Source organism: Ailuropoda melanoleuca, chromosome 1 (assembly GCF_002007445.2).
Source record: "Ailuropoda melanoleuca isolate Jingjing chromosome 1, ASM200744v2, whole genome shotgun sequence".
Lineage (NCBI taxonomy): Eukaryota > Metazoa > Chordata > Mammalia > Carnivora > Ursidae > Ailuropoda > Ailuropoda melanoleuca.
This window is the reverse complement of record NC_048218.1, coordinates 123,100,902-123,118,224: the sequence shown is the minus strand read 5'-3', so window position 1 is coordinate 123,118,224 and position 17,323 is coordinate 123,100,902. Positions and strand designations below refer to the sequence as shown.

At 39.6% G+C, this 17,323-nt stretch overlaps 1 gene segment (V, D, J or C); it reads right to left on the bottom strand.

The window, feature by feature from the left end:
- Nucleotides 1-1,168: 1,168 nt before the first annotated feature.
- The window catches only part of LOC109488456, a 38,255-nt gene continuing 22,100 nt past the window's right edge, over nucleotides 1,169-17,323 (bottom strand). Inside the window, 4 exon segments of the C gene segment in view lie at nucleotides 1,169-1,753; nucleotides 3,596-3,643; nucleotides 11,186-11,311; nucleotides 12,862-13,191. Of these exon segments, the coding sequence occupies nucleotides 1,614-1,753; nucleotides 3,596-3,643; nucleotides 11,186-11,311; nucleotides 12,862-13,191 (644 nt within the window).

The window sequence follows — 17,323 nt, the reverse complement described above, 5'->3', positions numbered from 1 at the left end:
GGGTTGGGGAAGGAAGATGCTAAGGAGTTGGAAGCCATAGGAGACACTGTCTGGGAGCCCCAGCAGTGACATCAGCTCACCTAGCTTTAGTCATTTGCCAGTCTACCCTCAGTGCCTCCGTGCTTTCCAGGTGCAGAAACAGTTCCAGATCTCTAAGTAGAGGACCAGGCATTTGCCCAAACAGACCTGAACAAATTTTTGAGAATCAAGGAGTAGATCGAAATTAAATTTCCTCTTCCTTTATCTTCTTGGTCTTATGTTGTTTCCAATGGGAACCTCTACTTGGTTTCCAAAAGGGCATGTTTCACGGAAACTGAAGCTGATTGTAAATAAACAAAACACCCTTCCAATTTGAAATGAGACATTGTTTGAATTCTAATATATAAAACTTATTACACTAAATGCATTCATAGTGAAAATAGAAAAATATACAACCACTAATTTTTTTTACCAACTTCCCACACACTAAACATTTTGTTTTACACGCATGTTTGTAGAAATAATACACGTACATGCAAATGAGTGTCCAGCTGGTAGTGTGTGTGCATGTGTGTTTCTATTGTTTCTAACTTAGAGCTGCCAACGGTAGATGCTAATGCCACTGAGACTTGCTTGTACCCAACAAAACTACCTCCTCTCACCCACACGACTCCAGGAGACTAATCACTGTAACTCCATTCGACAAATGAGAAAATTATGTCACAGAGAACTGTAGAACCAAGATCTAAGCCCCAGCACTTGGGGTTCAGAGTCCAGCACTTATCCCCTCCACCACCCTACCTTTCCAGTGTTAGTGCAGCTCTCATGGGATTCTTATGAGGCCAAAAAACATGATGCCTGTGACACACTGGGATAGATCTGAGCACAACTGCCAGTCATGCGACAGGTTACACTGTCACCACCAGAGCATCTTACACCAAATGAGTGTGAATCTGCTGAACTTTGAAGGAGAAAGAGCCTGGGCACCTTCACTGGCTGTGGCTCCCCTGGGGAGTGCCAGTGCCCCAAAGAAAGCGTCATAAGGACTGTCTCAGGGAAAGAAGTAGAAATGTGGAATTGACCATTGTTACAACCAACGCTGACTTACGAGGCTTAGTTGTCACACTGTCCCTTACCTTGGACTCTTAGTTAGATTGCACCAAATGAAAGAACACAGAGACAAAAGTAGATTTTTGATTGCTTTTATTGTGCTTATTATTTAAAAAACAGTACAAGCTTCAGGTAGCAAGGATGGCGGCTTCCAGGTACGTAAACTAAAAGGTTTCCAGGCAATCATCTGGTTAAAGAGTCCAGGACTCTGGCTCTACCCAGAGGCAAGGGGACCAGGTGGCTGAGGGGCTGGTGGACACTAAGGAGAAAGCGGTGTTGAGGCCCCTGTGGATGGTCCCCCGGCCCCGCCCCTGAGTCATGACAGCATTTGTTCTTGCTGCAGAGTGAAAGTTTCTGTTTGCCCGGCTGTTTGTAAACCCGTTCTCCAATAACAACACAAGAGAAAAAGACACGTGTGAACTGAAATAACCCAATCTCAGAATGAAAGCCCTGGTAGATCCTCAGCAGACACTTTAAGCGACAATAGCCAATGGAGATATGTGGAGCCTTGGTGCCACCATGTGTTAGCTCTTCCCATTGCCATAGAGCGCTGGTCTCCCAAGCAGACAGATGGCGATGATGGCGGAGTAGACCAGGCTCTTCAAGAGGAGGAGGACGTAGGTGTAGTAGGCAGATGTGTTCGCGAGCTGCAGCTGCAGGGTGTCTAAAAGAAGCATTTTATTAATTTCACATGTTGTTTTGAAAGACTAAGACTTATTAATGGGTGCGGGGTGACTGTATATATTTCTGATGACTTAGGTTGAAGTGACACTCTCACACCAGCACAACCAGATAATAAACACCTACACCACCACCACCACCACTGAGACAACTCAGAACGCAGTTTGCAGGTCAAGTCAGTCAAACACCTGTGAAATTCACTTAGGATTTTCCAAAGTATTAAAAGTAACGTTGTGTTTATAATGAGTGAATCCAATGGGAAAAATGCATTGGTGATGAATAGCTTTTAGCATTTTTTCATCCCCACAGTGTCTCTAAGCAAGAATAAGAGGCAGTATCCATTAAGTACAAACTAAACGTCACTTATTTTAACAACTTTGCTTGCAAAGCTTAAATCTTACTTAATTTTTTCAATAACATATGAGATTAATATTTTCATTCCCATTTTACAAATAAACTGAGGACAGAGAGAGAAGCCATTTGCCTGATTTCACGCAACTAGAAGTACTAGAATCCAGATTTCAAATCCCAGCAACACGGCATTTAAGGACACTTTCTCAGCTGCTCTGAAATGTAATTCTGCATCTCCATGTACAAAAAATACCCAAGGCATCAAAATGATTAAACAACAATATAAAGTTGGGTGATGATGATATTGAAGATGAGATGATGGTGATGATGGTGATTGGAGTCCATACGTCCCTTGATATTGAACATGGAGCGTGGATCAGCAGGGCTAGAACCTATGATCCTCGTCATTTCCTTTCTACATATGCGGGGAGAAGAGCCAGGAGCTAGTACTTATCATGCAGCCCCTAAGTGAGATACCACATATGTCACGTGTTATGTTAGATGTTATTGTTAGGTGTTCTTTGTGTCGTTTTTGGTGGGTTCAGAAAATGTAAATACTTTACCCATATCCATGCAACTGATAATTAAAAGAGTAGAGTTTAAGTCCAGTCCGAAGCACCAGAGGCCTTGCACTCACACCCCCTCCCCACGTGTGCACCTGTCTCAGGGTCTTGGCTTTGGGAGTTAGAGGAAGAATAAAAACTGAGTAAGTGTGTGAACTCTCGATTCAGATGGTCTGGGTTGAAGGTGTAGATCTCACTGTGTGGTGCGGAGACTTAAATAATTTGAGCTCATTGCCTTCATGTGTAAAACGGGAATAAAATCCTTCACAGTGAGTATTAAGAGACTTAAACAAAATGCACCCACAGTGCAGCACAACACCTTCTGTACAAGGAGCTCTCGGTGTCACTTCATGTTATTTTTTTTTTAAGATTTTTTATTTATTTATAAGACAGAGATAGAGACAGCCAGCGAGAGAGGGAACACAAGCAGGGGGAGTGGGAGAGGAAGACAGGCTCATAGCAGAGGAGCCTGACGTGGGGCTCGATCCCATAACGCCGGGATCACGCCCTGAGCCGAAGGCAGAAGCTTAACCGCTCTGCCACCCAGGCGCCCCGTCACTTCATGTTATTAACTACCAGCAAGAACAAAGACAAAAAATCTAGAAGCAACTTGATATCAAGGTTTCCTCAGTCAGTAGTAACAAAGGCCACAGAATGAACGGAGTCCAATGTTGGAAGAATTCAGAGCTCATCACTGCAGCCCTAATTTATAGTCCTCTCCCACCCAAACCAGCATTTACTGTGTGAACATGACTTCTGGGAAATGATGGATTGACCTCAAATATCAGTCTATTTTGCAAGATCCAGCCATTCTGAAGTTTCTCTCTGAAGCTAGAGAAGCTCAAAGGTTATTTGATCAGGTGGGAAAATGCTACAGCATAACATAAAGGCAAACATAGACAGAAACTTACCATTTTCATCATTCAGAGAAGATTTTGTGGAGTTAATAGCAGTGAATGCTAAAAGAAATGAGAGCAAGTATTATTCAATTGTTCATAACCATTCTTTGACATATGTCTGTGTTGTGGGTTAAAGGATGGATGGATAGATAGAATTTGTAAACACAGAGGAGAGAGCCATTACTTATATGCATTGTTCTGAGTCTGTGTAATTCAGTAGATCAATTCATATATTATATTTCTGCACATGAAGATGCTGAAATTCATGAATGATGTATTTTTTTCTTTTTTCCTCACAACTGGAGGGTAATGCCTAACACTATCTTATTTTCCTTTTATGCTCAAAGCTCCTAGCACAGAGCCTCCCTCAAAGTAGGTGATCTATAAATGCTTGCTGAACAGAAAAATAACAAAACAGTGGCTGCTGTACAGTTCTCGGCACCCACTGCCGACATGAAGGGTTGCTACCAAAATGAATTCATCCAATGCTAGAATGCACAGCAGAATCTTACATGTTGGAAGGAGTTTGGTTTAGGTAAATTTCCCCTCTAGGCAAAAGAAAGCAGTCCTTTGTTTCAAATCACGCATGCCCCAGTATTCTCAACTCCTGTACATGTTTCTCTGGAGTGGTGGGTGGTGTTTGAAGTCATGACAATAATACTAATGAAAGCCAAAATCTATTGAGTGATTATTACTGTGCCAGGCACTATGTAAAAGTTCACAGGCATTATCTCATCTGATCTCCCCGTTACCCTGATATGAGCTGAATTTGGAAGACTTCATGTACACGGAAGAAGGGAAGAAATTAAGAGTCTAAGTATCTTGCCGAGTATCGTACCAGTGATTGTCAGAGCCCGTACTCAGAGCGTAGTTGTGGGTGTTTAAATGAATTAAAGCAGGTGGAAAGCACCTCGTAAAACAACCCATAGAAATCAAACATAACTCCACCATTGTGGCCTCTCAGACATCATCTCTTCCAGATATCTTCATTAGTCTTAGCAAATACAGAAGCTCAGCAATTAAATGCAGGGCTAGAATGATGGGCCAACTCACATGATAGTTGTCTGAATACATAAAACCTGGGGTGAGAGCTGTATTTACCTACAGTGTAGAAAGACAAAACAAGCAAAACACCCAACATACGTACAGACAAAAATCCTTAAAATGATCATTGACTATTGGATGCGGGAAGAGAGAGTTGCCAGGTTGCTTTGGTTTATCCTTTTTCTGGTCCGTGTGTCCTTGTCCACACAAACATGGTTCTGGTGTCTAATTTTATGCACTACACACAAACTTATTTTGGTTGTGCTCTTGAAGAAATGAGTTTGAAGTATAAGCTTTGGGGTAAATCCCAAGAAGGAAAATGTGAATATAATTATGTTAAATGTCAAACTATCTTAAAGAACTCATGTTAAAATACATTAAATGTCTTTCCATACAGTGACTTCATTCATCATATTGTACACCTGAAACTAATATAACACCATATTTTACTAACTGAAATTTTAAAAAATTTCAAAAAAAGATAAATAAAAGTATCTCATCATCATTCATTGATTCACTTAAAGACAGTAGAATAACAATTTTCATAATAAAATTAGAATGCGTGTCCTAGTTGCCCTTTCTCAATTGAGGGTGATCAAAAATGTGAACAAGATGAATTTTATCTCTCTTCAGAATTACTTTATTGTTCTTTACTTTCCTGTATATACACACATATATACAAGCTTTCATCAAAAAACAAAAGCAACCAAAAACTTCCATGACCAGCACTAGAAATCTGCTGTAGAATTGCATTAACAGAAGTGCCCTCATTAGCTTTGTTGCTATGAGAAGACCTTGGGAGAAATTCCTTTCAGAGATAAGTGCCACATAAAACACACTGTATACACAGGAACTTCTCCCTTACCATAATCATCACCATGGAACTTCCTGTAGTTCCCACTTTTCTGTGCACACTAGAAAAATCAAAACCTAACAGGATACTTCAGCCCAGTGGTTGCGTTAAATTTATGCCTTGCTCGTTCGCTTCCTCTCTGTTAGCTGTAGAAATAAAAGATTGGGGCTGTCTGTGTAATCTTACTTTAGTTAGTTTTAGGAAAGGATATAAATAAATCAGTAAACATAAGAATGAATTCATCTGTTATGTTTTTAACAGCGAGCATTTTCACTGACATAATTTCATTTGCTCTTCATCACAGGTCAGGAGAAAAAAGGTAACTGTTTAACCCTAGTTTGATCATTGGACAAACTAAGAATCGGGGAAATAAAAAATATTTAACTCAGTAAATTCTAAAGATCAAATTGGCTGTGTTTATCAACATATTCATGAATCAGGCATCATCCTATCTAGCAAGTAGGGGGGACCTCCAAAGGGATACAGGAGAGAGGTTTCTCAAGATAGAGAGGGAGTGAAAAAGAAATTATTGGCAAGGAATCCATTCTTTTAGGTAAGGTCACTGTCCTCGGGGGAATGGATGGGGTCAGTCAGTAAGTTCCTAGTGCTGACATGCAAATTCCCATGTCCACTGGTTACAGGTTACAGTTCTGGGTGTTGAAACTGCAGCTGGGGAGCTATGAAGACTTGGTTTACTGATTTGTGGCCTTAAGCTAAGTGAGTACATTTTGAGCCTGTGGTTTCCCTTTTTAACAGCCCTGCCCTTTGATCAGATTCTCAGCTTAACTGAGCGATGGGATCAAAATTGAGGCATACTGCTCTGAAGTTCTCACAGTATTTGTTGTTCTTCTGGGTGATATTCACAGGTCTTGACCTTTTTACTTAACCCTTGTAATATTCACAGGTTACCACTTCAGCTTTACAGTTTTTGAGTTGGTCATTCTCTTCATTCTTTTGTGATGTTCTGGTCTTAGAACAATTGTTTGAGGCTTACTGGCTTTGAATTTGCATGTCAAGCTTTTTAGATAACACACCAAGCAGGTTGTTATGATGCCTATAAACAGGATAATTCCCCATGTTTGGAGTGCTATTTGATGCCATGGTCCCCAAGACTCAAAGCAATTGAAATCACAGGAGCAAGAAAGACCCTGCTGAAGGAGTCATTCTTTTAAGCCAAGTGGCTTGGCACTGTGACCTGATCTTACTGGGTTTTAACTTCCCCAATAGTGTGCACGTGGTGTTGCCGAAAGCATGGATCCAGCCTTGCTCAGCTGAGTCATAATCAAGGGCTATCTGACTTTCAAGAACTGCTTTGGCCAGAGTCTAAGGATTTTTGTTGGGCAGCCATTGCTTCAGGAGGGATTCTGCAACGATATCAAGAATGAAGAACATATTGATCATACCTCATTTACATTTATCCCTAACCAGGGAAGTAGGGCCAGCCGAAGGAGTGAATCCTGGTGGCTTCTTGGTAGTCCTTATTAACTCTGGATGTAACTTTAAGGGAGTCAACCAATGAGATGTCTTATTTACCTTGAGAAAAATTAGGACCAGAGTTAAATTTTCTCATATCCTGAAATAAAATGTTGCTCTAATTCCAGAGGTTAGCCCCCTTGGCAATGACCTGACAGATACAGGCCATTGCCAGAGTAAAGGAAAAGAAAAGAGGGAGAAAGGATTTCATATTTAGTTCAAGTATGACGTCTTGAACCCCTGTTTAGGTGAAGGCAGTCTGTTTGGATGTCAGCTACTTCTCTGTCTCTCCATTTGGTTCAGAAACTATAGCGTCCGGGCAGGACCCGGTGTCAGGTGGAGACGTCCGTAGCTGTAGGATGTGCACAAAGTTCAAGCTTTAGTTTTACGGCAGGAGCTCTTGGTAAGGTCCCCCTTCTACTGGGATTTGAGGGCTGTCTTCCTCTGATGGTGTGTCTAAAATACCTGTCACCAGGCTGTAACCTGTGACCGACAGGACCCTTTTTATTGTGATCTAAGAAGGTTTCCATAACCCGGTGATGACAGGCTTGAGCGTCAGACATTGGAGTCTTACTCTAGCTGGTCAGACTAGCAGGCCACACAAAGCATCAGCGGAAGGTTGCACACTGAGACAGTCCCAGGAAGTTTGCAAGGTTTTCCTAAAGGCTCCTATGATTTTCCCTGAGAAGTAGGAGCCTTGGTCACGGGAGATCACAGAAGGTGTGCCCCAAGGGGGAAACCTATTTTTTAACAGTCCTTTGCCACAATGAGGGCATCAGCCTCTTAACAGAGAAAGGCTTTAACCCATCCAGAAAATATACACACAATGACAAGGGCAAATACTAAGTGGCAGGGGAATGAAGTCCAGCTGCGGGTGTTCAAAGGGCCCAGAGGGAGGAGGCAAGAAGCCTCTGGAGAAAAAACAGGTTTTCCAGGCTTATGGATCTGACAGGTTAGACACTGATGGAAAACCATTTTGTACTCATAGAAGTCTTCCCAGTGATGTCTATTTATAACTTGAGTCATCTTAAATGCCCTGTGGTGGGTGAAGGAATGAAAAAACCAAAACCAAGAGAAATGGGGTTTGTCAGGGAGCCTGGAAGAACCAAGTGGCTGTCCTGGTTTTCCCTTAGCCCTGACTCTTTGGTTAATACTCCACCATGGTTACTTTTCTTAATTTCTCTGATTCAGAAACAGACCGGTGCCACGTTACAAGGACATCAGGACAGCCCAAGTCTGGCAACAAGGGGCCATTTTTTGTAGAACCAGAATGGACCTTATCTACATGTGCCACAATCTTACAAATACGAGATCAAGAAAACTTTCTAAGAAGTTTTCTTTGACAATGTTTCCCATGTAATTTGACATACAAAATAAGCCAAATTAATTTAACAAATTCTTTGGAATGTTCCAGGTCTAAGAGACTTAAGCACACCAAAACTCTAAAGAATACAAACAAACAAAGAAATGTTTGTCCTTTTGGCAGAGAGAAGACCCGTTGTAATGCTTCACCAGCTTACTTTTGCTACAAGAATTCTTCATTACAATCTTAGTTCCGACCACACATAATATTCCTTTCTTAAGATCCCCTTTGTACAAACCTCTACAACTTTCTCTTGTATGCTCAGATTTTATCCTGAGTTTACCCTCTTTCTTTGCTTGTTTGTTTCTTAAGATTTTATTTACTTATTTGAGAGAGAGAGAAAGCACAGAGGGAGAGAGAGAGGGAGAAGCAGACTCCCCACTGAGCAGGGAGCCCATGCAGGGCTGGATCCCAGGACCAGGAGATCATGACCCGAGCCAAAGGCAGACACATAAGCTACTGAACCACCCCAACACCCGAGTTTACCCTCTTTGGATGACCAGCCTTCCTTTAGGGCAAAATCCTTTTTTTTCCCTTCAAAAAATATATTTCCATTCCTCATGCTTTTCTTGCTAAAAAACACATCTTACTTTCCTTATATTCTGGATTGTTTCACGTATTTATTTCCAGCAGTCTGCATGATATATATTAGAATTCTTAACCCTTAGAAACTTTCACTTTTAAAGAAAGCTGGTAAGCAAGCAGTTGTGAACTGTTAACCAGCATTCTTTAGATTGGCAAACTAATTCATACATTTCATAATTTCTAGAAATGTGTGCCTTCTCCTAAAATAATCTTCAGTAAAGCACAAAATATGTTTATGACCAGGCCCACATTTATCTTCAGTTTCTCTGCAATAAAGAAACCAAAAGTAAATAAACCTGTGCTTATTCAGTAACACTTTGTATTTTATCTTGCTTGGAAATGATCTAGATATTTAATGAATATAACTTAAATTAGCAGGTGACCTGTCTCAGCAAAACCTTAAGGTTTTAAGTTCCCTGAAACACTGAGAAACTATTTAAAACTTTAGTTAAGATATTATATAATTTTTACATCTATCCTATGTACTTGTTCCTAATAGCTTAGGTGAGATTTCCCACAAAAACTTAATGAGACCTGGGGAAGAAGGAGTGAAACAGGTGATGGGGATTAAGGGGGTGCACTTGTCCTGATACACACAGGTGATGCATGGAAGTATTGAATCTCTATATTGTGCACATGAAACTAATATAACACAAGTGTGCTAACTAACTGGAATTCAAATAAAAACTTTAAAAAAAAACCTTTTAAAACATCAAAGTCCATCATTCTCCCAAGCTATTTCCTGTAACATTTTATAACAGAAATCACATCTATTTGCTTGACTTTTAGTAAACCCAGACACCTGAAATTTCTAATTTTAGTGCTGATAAAGCAATAAAGATATGCCTATTTTACTTAAACCCACAACCATCCCTGGCTTCTGTCAGTTTTTTCAGGACCCCTTCTGCAGGCCCTGGAATTTACCAGAATTTCCACTCAGCTGTTTAAGGGAACAATGTGCCAGTTTGCCAGAAACCACCCAGTCTCATAAACTCCGGGAGGGGCTCATTTGGGGGTCATCCTAGGGAGGTAGATATGGGGTATCTATAAGGCCATAAACGTGGCAGACTTCTGTTTATGGCTGTAGTCTTTTCAGAGTGGAAAACACTTCAGACTAGAACGAGAGCTCCAAGGAGCAAAGAGGGGAGCAGGGGAGTTCCATCAGTCTTAGAATCTTCTGTTTTAGGTTCCTCTTCCACGGTTAATTTTTCATTAGCCTTTTGCAATGAGTCTTCCCATGAAATGACCTTGGAATGGTTAACTTTTTGGAGGCTTCTATTTAATTGGGCATCCTTATATTTAAGTGCACGATGATCTTCTCTAATTAAAAAGTACCCTATAGGGCCATTGTATCTAGGTTGTCCTTGCCCTGAGGTCTGGTAGCATTTGGGTAGGACACCAGCCTCAAATGGAGTTAACCCACACCCCAGTCCCACCATACCTGGCCACAAGTGAGTTGTACCCTACATTTCTCTCCAGCATTATTTTGGGGTCTTCAACCAGATGGTTACCATGCCAGTTCCTCAGGACACAAAGCAAGCTTTTAAGATTTTATAATTTTGCTAGATATCTGTAATCTGGGACTAGAGTCCTTAGATGAAAAGTAAACAGATGTATCAGGAAGCTGTGTGCTTGACTCTGTAGAATTTAAGGATCCCATTTGCTATGGCTTTGGGCTTCTCAGAGCCGAACTATCATCTAAAAGGGAAATGTCTGGCAATGGGGATTGTGTGTTTTACACGGTAGCTCCTTGCACAGATGTTTTCTTGAGGTTGAGGGGTAACCTAGTGTTGATCCAGGCGTTTTCTTACCCCCTAGTACTCTCAAGGGAGTGTTCTCGAGGTGCGCTAAGAGCCTCTAAACGCTTGACTCATGCCCACCAATTTTTGTGGCTTTTTCCACCTTTCCCTGTTAACAGTGGTTTTACATACAGTGAAGACTGACACTTATGTGCACAGTAGCGTACGGACAGTAACGATGTTACCGAGTTCTGGCCACATGAAGACTGTGTGCACTGCCAACAAATCTCCTGGAAACTTGCTGAGGTTTCCACCTGGAGAATTTGGTCCGAAAGTTTAGGGGCTTGGCTCTGAGCCGATCCTTCTGCCAGTTCAGTTGGACTCTGGGCAAATACGCCAGCTCAACAGGGCTCCAGACAAACAGGCTAGCACAACTTAACATTGGCATAACTCTTTGCAGACTAAGCTGGCCTACCCTGTAAAGCAAAGCCAATTAGATGAGGATTCGAGCACAAAGAGAATGGAGCTTAGAACCAAGAACTCACCCACAGCCCTTGGAACAGGCGAGAAAGATCCTGAACTCGAAGGGCTCACAGTTACCACTTCTCTGTTTCGCCTAGTCTTTGAATGCCCCTGGAAGTCCATTTTCGATTCCAGCATGGTCATCAAAACTGTTAAAGAACAAAAATTCAACCAGGTAAATGTTAAAGATCCAAGGGCTCTATCAATCGATCAGTTTATGACTTAGGCAGCATCCCGTCTAGCATGTAGAGGGGAGCTCCAAAGGACTACAGAAATGGAAAAGATTTTACAACAGAGAGTGAGTGGAAAAAGAAAACTCTTAGCAAAGAATCCATTGTTTCAGGCAAGGTCACCCTCCCAAGGGGAACAGAGAGGTCAATCGGGAATCTCTCTGGTGCTGACCAGGAAACTCCCATGCTGACTGGGTAAAGGTTACTCTTCTTCTGGGGGTTAAAATTGCTATTGGGTTAGGTATTAAGTCTTGGTTTTAGTGACGTGGGGCCTTAAACTAAGTGTTGCCATTTGAGTCTGCGGGGCTTTTTTTTGGACATTCCAAGAAGACCAATACTTACTTCAGAAATTTAGACTTGTGTATTGAAAGGTCTTCACATGTCTTGTTATGTGTTTCCCCCTCAATGCTTAAAAAGTGCTCATTAACCACAGGGAAAAGTATAAACTGGTTCCTTCTTAGGGGCCCTCTAGGGGCCTTGGTCTGTGGTGCTAATGCCAAGATCTGACTTCTGAGTCTAGAGGTTACTGGGTCACAGCCAGGCCAGGGCACTTTCAGCTGCCTGCCCACACTGTTTAAATATGTCCCGCCTCTGCACCAATGGGGCTCCTTTGGGTCACCATGCCTGAATCACAAGTGATCCCGAATGATTAGGAAAAGGATATTCACATTACTGTAGTGCTCCTCCTTGGGACAATAGTTCATCCTCCCTCCCTTCCAGGCCTGGCACATGCCAGAACCACAATAATGTTTGCCGAGCAGCATTTACCCACAGTAAGAAATGCATTCATTGTATAGAAGGGAAGAATGATTGTACACATCAGCTTCACCCCATCTTTCCTTACCAAATTTCACCTTATGCTGATATATAAAATTCAAATCTGAAAATCTCAAGACTGTACTAAAACCTCAGTAGCCAAATTACTATTTCTGGTTGAGCTGTGATCTGGCTCCCTCAAATGAACAGCATTTTGTCCCCTGTAACTCATTGGTTGTGGGTTTACTTTGAATAGACCACACTAAAGTGAGAAGGACTTCGCTGAGTAGAACATTCCTGAAAGATGTATAATTGTTCTTCTTTCTGGATCAAGTAAAATCATCAAAAGTGGACTCTCTTTTTGAGCATTTATGGTTTGCAAGGTTGCTAGGTGCTTTCATGTGTATTGCTTCATTTAATCCATGAAATGACTGTAAAAAACACTGCTGTGATGTCAATATTTTGGATGATAAAACTGAGGTGAGAGAAAGGCTCAGTGAATTTGTCTTTTTCTTTTTCTCCATCTGTTCCAAAGCCCATTCTATTTTAATTCTCTGGGGAAATAGCAGCACATTGATGCTACTGTTAATTGTAACAACATTCAAGAAAAATTTCTAATTGTTTGTTTTCATTAATACTTGACAGAAAAGGTAGGGTTTTCCCTTTGAAACCAAAAGTTATGGCAGGTTATATTCATATTTATACACACATACCTTTGTTTATTGAAGGAAACAGAATCTCTTGATCGACCCTTCTTCTATCACTTTCGTGGTTGACGATACATTTGTGGTCTTTAACCATTGACGTTCCAGTCACGGTCAGCCAGCTGAATTTCATGTATGTGTCCTTAGTCTTTATGGAGTCTCCCTGCTGGGATTTCAGAATTGTTTTGCCATCCTTTTCTTTCCAATCTATCTTAATAATGTCAGGGAAAAAATCCTCAAGAAGACAAAGATATGTTCCAGCGTTATGGACTTTTACCTCAGCAATCGAAGGAAGAAAAATTGTGGGCTTGGGGGAAATGTCTTTATCAGGAATGTTATCTGTTGGAGAAAATGGATAACAATTTAAACTTTATTAGAGAAGCACAAACATTGTGTGGTTTGGAACCCCCAGCACATAGTAAAGATGCCATAAATTTAGTGTTTATCATGGCCTTTCGTCCACAGTGGGTTATGAGGTACTGATTGTTCTTAGTTTCCATGGGAAAGGGGGTTCTAGAGGTTATGTAACTTGACCAGAGTCACAGTTATTAAGTGGCAGAGCCTGGATTAATACGTGGAAGTTTTTTGAACAATAAGTACACAGTCGTTTGAATGGGAATCTATTTCCATGGGTACTTGACAATCTATCAAGTTGATCTTTTAGTTTCAAATTGAATCCCATGCCTCCTTCTGAGTACTGGACTCCTCCTTGATATCTGGTGTTTGGGATGTTGTGTTTTTCGGGTTTTTTTTAAGGATTTTATTTATTTATTTGAGAGAGAGAGAGAGAGGGAGAGAGGGAGAGCAGAAGCGGGAGGAAGGGCGGGGGGAAGGGGACAACCAGACTCCCTCCTGACCAGGGATCCTGATGAGGAGTTCGATTCCAGGACCATGAGATCATGAGCTGAGCTGAAGTCAGATCCTTAATCCACTGAGCCACTCAGATACTCCAATCTGGTTTTATAGAACGTCTTGTTCTCACAACCGAATCACTGCAGGATTTTAAGAATGGTAATGTTCAAAGCTGCACCTCCAAATTATTTACAATGCCTTGAATTTAGAAACAATATGGCAATATTTCCAAACTTTTTATTTAAAAATTTTATTGATTATTTTCAGAGATGATCTTATATAACCTTGCCAAGTAACACATTGGTCAGAATTTTGTTTTGTTTCGGGAAATGTTCACTAGAAGCACATTTTGTATTGGAATTTCATTGAAGTTGGAGCATGACTGAGAAGATACCATATTTTGACTCTTAGCATTTCCCTCCAAATGTGAATCTTCCCAACAAGACAGCTGAATTTTTGTAGTACTCCACAATTTTCTTTGATTTCACCTGCTGAGTAAAGTTACATATCACTGCTATAATGTTAACAGGTATGGTTCCGGAGTTTCTTACAGACACAAGATCAAAATATATAACAAAACGTCACGGTTTTCAAGGGCATGTCACTTGAATGCTGGAATGGTAGTTGACTATATAATTAATGTTAATTTAATGATTGAAATTATAAATAGTAGAACCCTTTACAATTTGATTTCCAACTGAAACACAAATGTTTTATTCATTTCCTCTTGGGCTAGTTTGGAGTAAGTTTAATAATTTCATGGGCAATTTCCTAAGAAGAGAACAATTGGATTTCTCCTTTGAAAGGAAAAAGGAAAAACATTCTCGAGAATTTCTTCCAGTGCTGCAAAGCTCCTGATTTTTATACTAAATTAGTAAGCAAACAATGATGAGTTTGTTTACTCATAGTGTAAATAAAGTTAGGTCGTAATGTGCTTATTGTAACTTTGTACATCTTTTTTGTACTCTAAATAACATTTATGGATTATATTAGTAAGACACTGTATATTTCTCAAATCATAAATTTTGTTTTTAATTTAAAAAATATGTTACATAAAGCAAGACTTATTTTTCAAAGTACATGATATTTACGTAATTTTTGCCTCTAGTAGACACAGTAAAGAGTCTAGTTTTCATCTTAGGAAGTTTGGCTTTCTTATAGGAATACTTCTGATTCATCATTGCAAAAAACTTGAAAATCAAATCATGACCTTGGAAAATTTCTGGACAGTAAGACACTATGCTTACATCCTGTTCCTTTTCTTTAGCTAGATCCCTAAAATTTCATTCTTTTCAGAATAGAATGAATCTTGAAATTCCGTTAACTTTCTCAGTGTGATAGTTAACTGAGCATTAAATAGTATTCTTGATTATATATGGTTAGTGCCTATATTTTGGGAAATTATATTACATATTTTTCTTTCAACATTCTTTTTTAAACTACCAAGAGAGTTTTTTATGCCCCAAATCATTTTATTGATTTATAAAACAGAAACCAGTTTACAAAATAAGTACGTTGTATATAATATAGTTTATATATAATCCTAATCAAAAACAATTTAAGGTAAATTGTTTGAGTTGTATATATTTTATTAAGATGAAGCAGTATGAATTCTACATAAGTTAACCAAATACCACCACATTTTTAATGAAGTGTGGTATTTCAAATCTACATATTAATATTGATTCAAAATTTCTCTATTTTATTCTTGTCATTTTTCTTTTATTACATAAATATAGCTATTTCACATATAAATATGAATTTCAAATTTATGACATTTCTAGGTATATTTAAAGTATGAATTATATGTCTAACTATTTTTTTTAAATACTCTCTAACTAAAACTTAAAATTTCAGGGGCACCTGGGTGGCACAGCGGTTAAGCGTCTGCCTTCGGCTCAGGGCGTGATCCTGGTGTTATGGGATCGAGCCCCACAATCAGGCTCCTCCGCTATGAGCCTGCTTCTTCCTCTCCCACTCCCCCTGCTTGTGTTCCCTCTCTTGCTGGCTGTCTCTATCTCTGTCAAATAAATAAATAAATAAATAAATAAATAAATAAATAAATAAATAAAGAAGCTTAAAATTTCAATTGTTTTTGTACTAAATAGGAGCATGGAGTCAAAACTTATTGGTGTCAGACATGATATCAATTAAGATAAAGGATTAAGATTTAAGTACATAGAAGAAATACAAAAATATTTAAAAATCTACATTTTAATTTCATTTTTTGTTGCCTAAAGAGGGAAAAGTCCATTAGATAGAAAGAAATATCTCTAAATTCAAGTCTTTTTGTATATCCGTGGACAGCAAGGTAACATCCCACTAGAGAGGTTAGAAGTAGAGCTGAATCCTCAGGAGAATTTCTGCTCTGTCAATATGATTGGCTACAGACCACTCTGCACACTGCATACAATTCTCCCTTTAGGTTTGAAATGGAGCAACATCTATGCACCACCTGTTACGTGTTAGTCAATGTGCCCAGTACCATATTCATTCAATATTCATATGACCCTTGCATCCTGGGATAACATCCTGTTATCCCACTTTATGGATTAGAAACCAGAGGCCAGAGAATAATTGCCCAAGTTCACATAAGCAGTAGGTGGTGGGGCCAGAGCTCCAGGCCAGCCTGAGTCCTTATTGGTGGGAAACACATAACGTATTGGAAAACTTGGTGTGCTTCATTTTATCAGCTAATAAAAGTATGTCCTCCACTACATTTTCCTCCTACCTTTGAACATAAAATTTTACTCTGTGTTTCTGGTCAGATAATCACAGGCCTTTCTTCTTGTTTTCCTCAGTGCTTTTGAGCTTCTATTTTTCATTCGTGGCCAAACTGTACTTGTGTATTTTAGTTTAGGTCTTCTCAAATAGACTTCGGAAATAAGCAGTATAAGTGAGTGGGAAATAGTTTGTGCATTGGAACTTGTTTCTTTTTCTGAACGAGAGCTTGATAATTTGGTAAGGTCTAACTCAAAGATGACATGAAAAATGAGAGATTGCTTCCAAATCCTGATCTGTGATTTAGATGCAAAACATTCAGAATTCAAACACAATGAAATGCCGGAGCATAAGGTGAAACTTTCATTCCCAACATTATCCCTCACGAAACAATGTTTCCCTTATGTTTCAGTCCTTGCGCAGACTCTCATTTTAAACAGTACTCTTCTCATGCTCTAGTTTGATCAAACAATGTTAATTGGACAAAATATCAACCTGAAATAAACTCAGTTAATGCCAGTTTTAGAGGTAGAGCTGGTAAAAGACAATAAAGAAGTTTAATATGGATTTGGTACATATTGTTCAGGATTAAAGCCTCTGTATGCTTACATTGCACAGATATAGAATGATTGACTAAATGAAATAAATGGTTTTCTTTTACTTTGTAAGTGGGTAATTGTCTCTTCCAATAAAATACACAGTGACATCACCATAAGGGGATCCCAAAACAGACACTCAGACCCTGAGACGACTCAGAAATGCTCTAAAGTGGATGTCTAAGATGCATGTGAAGAGTCTGAACAAAATTTTTAAAGAAATCTAAGAGCAAAAAGCAGTATTTCTGAACTGGTGTTTGTAAAGAAGTAATTTTTAATTTATAGGTATAATCTAACAAATA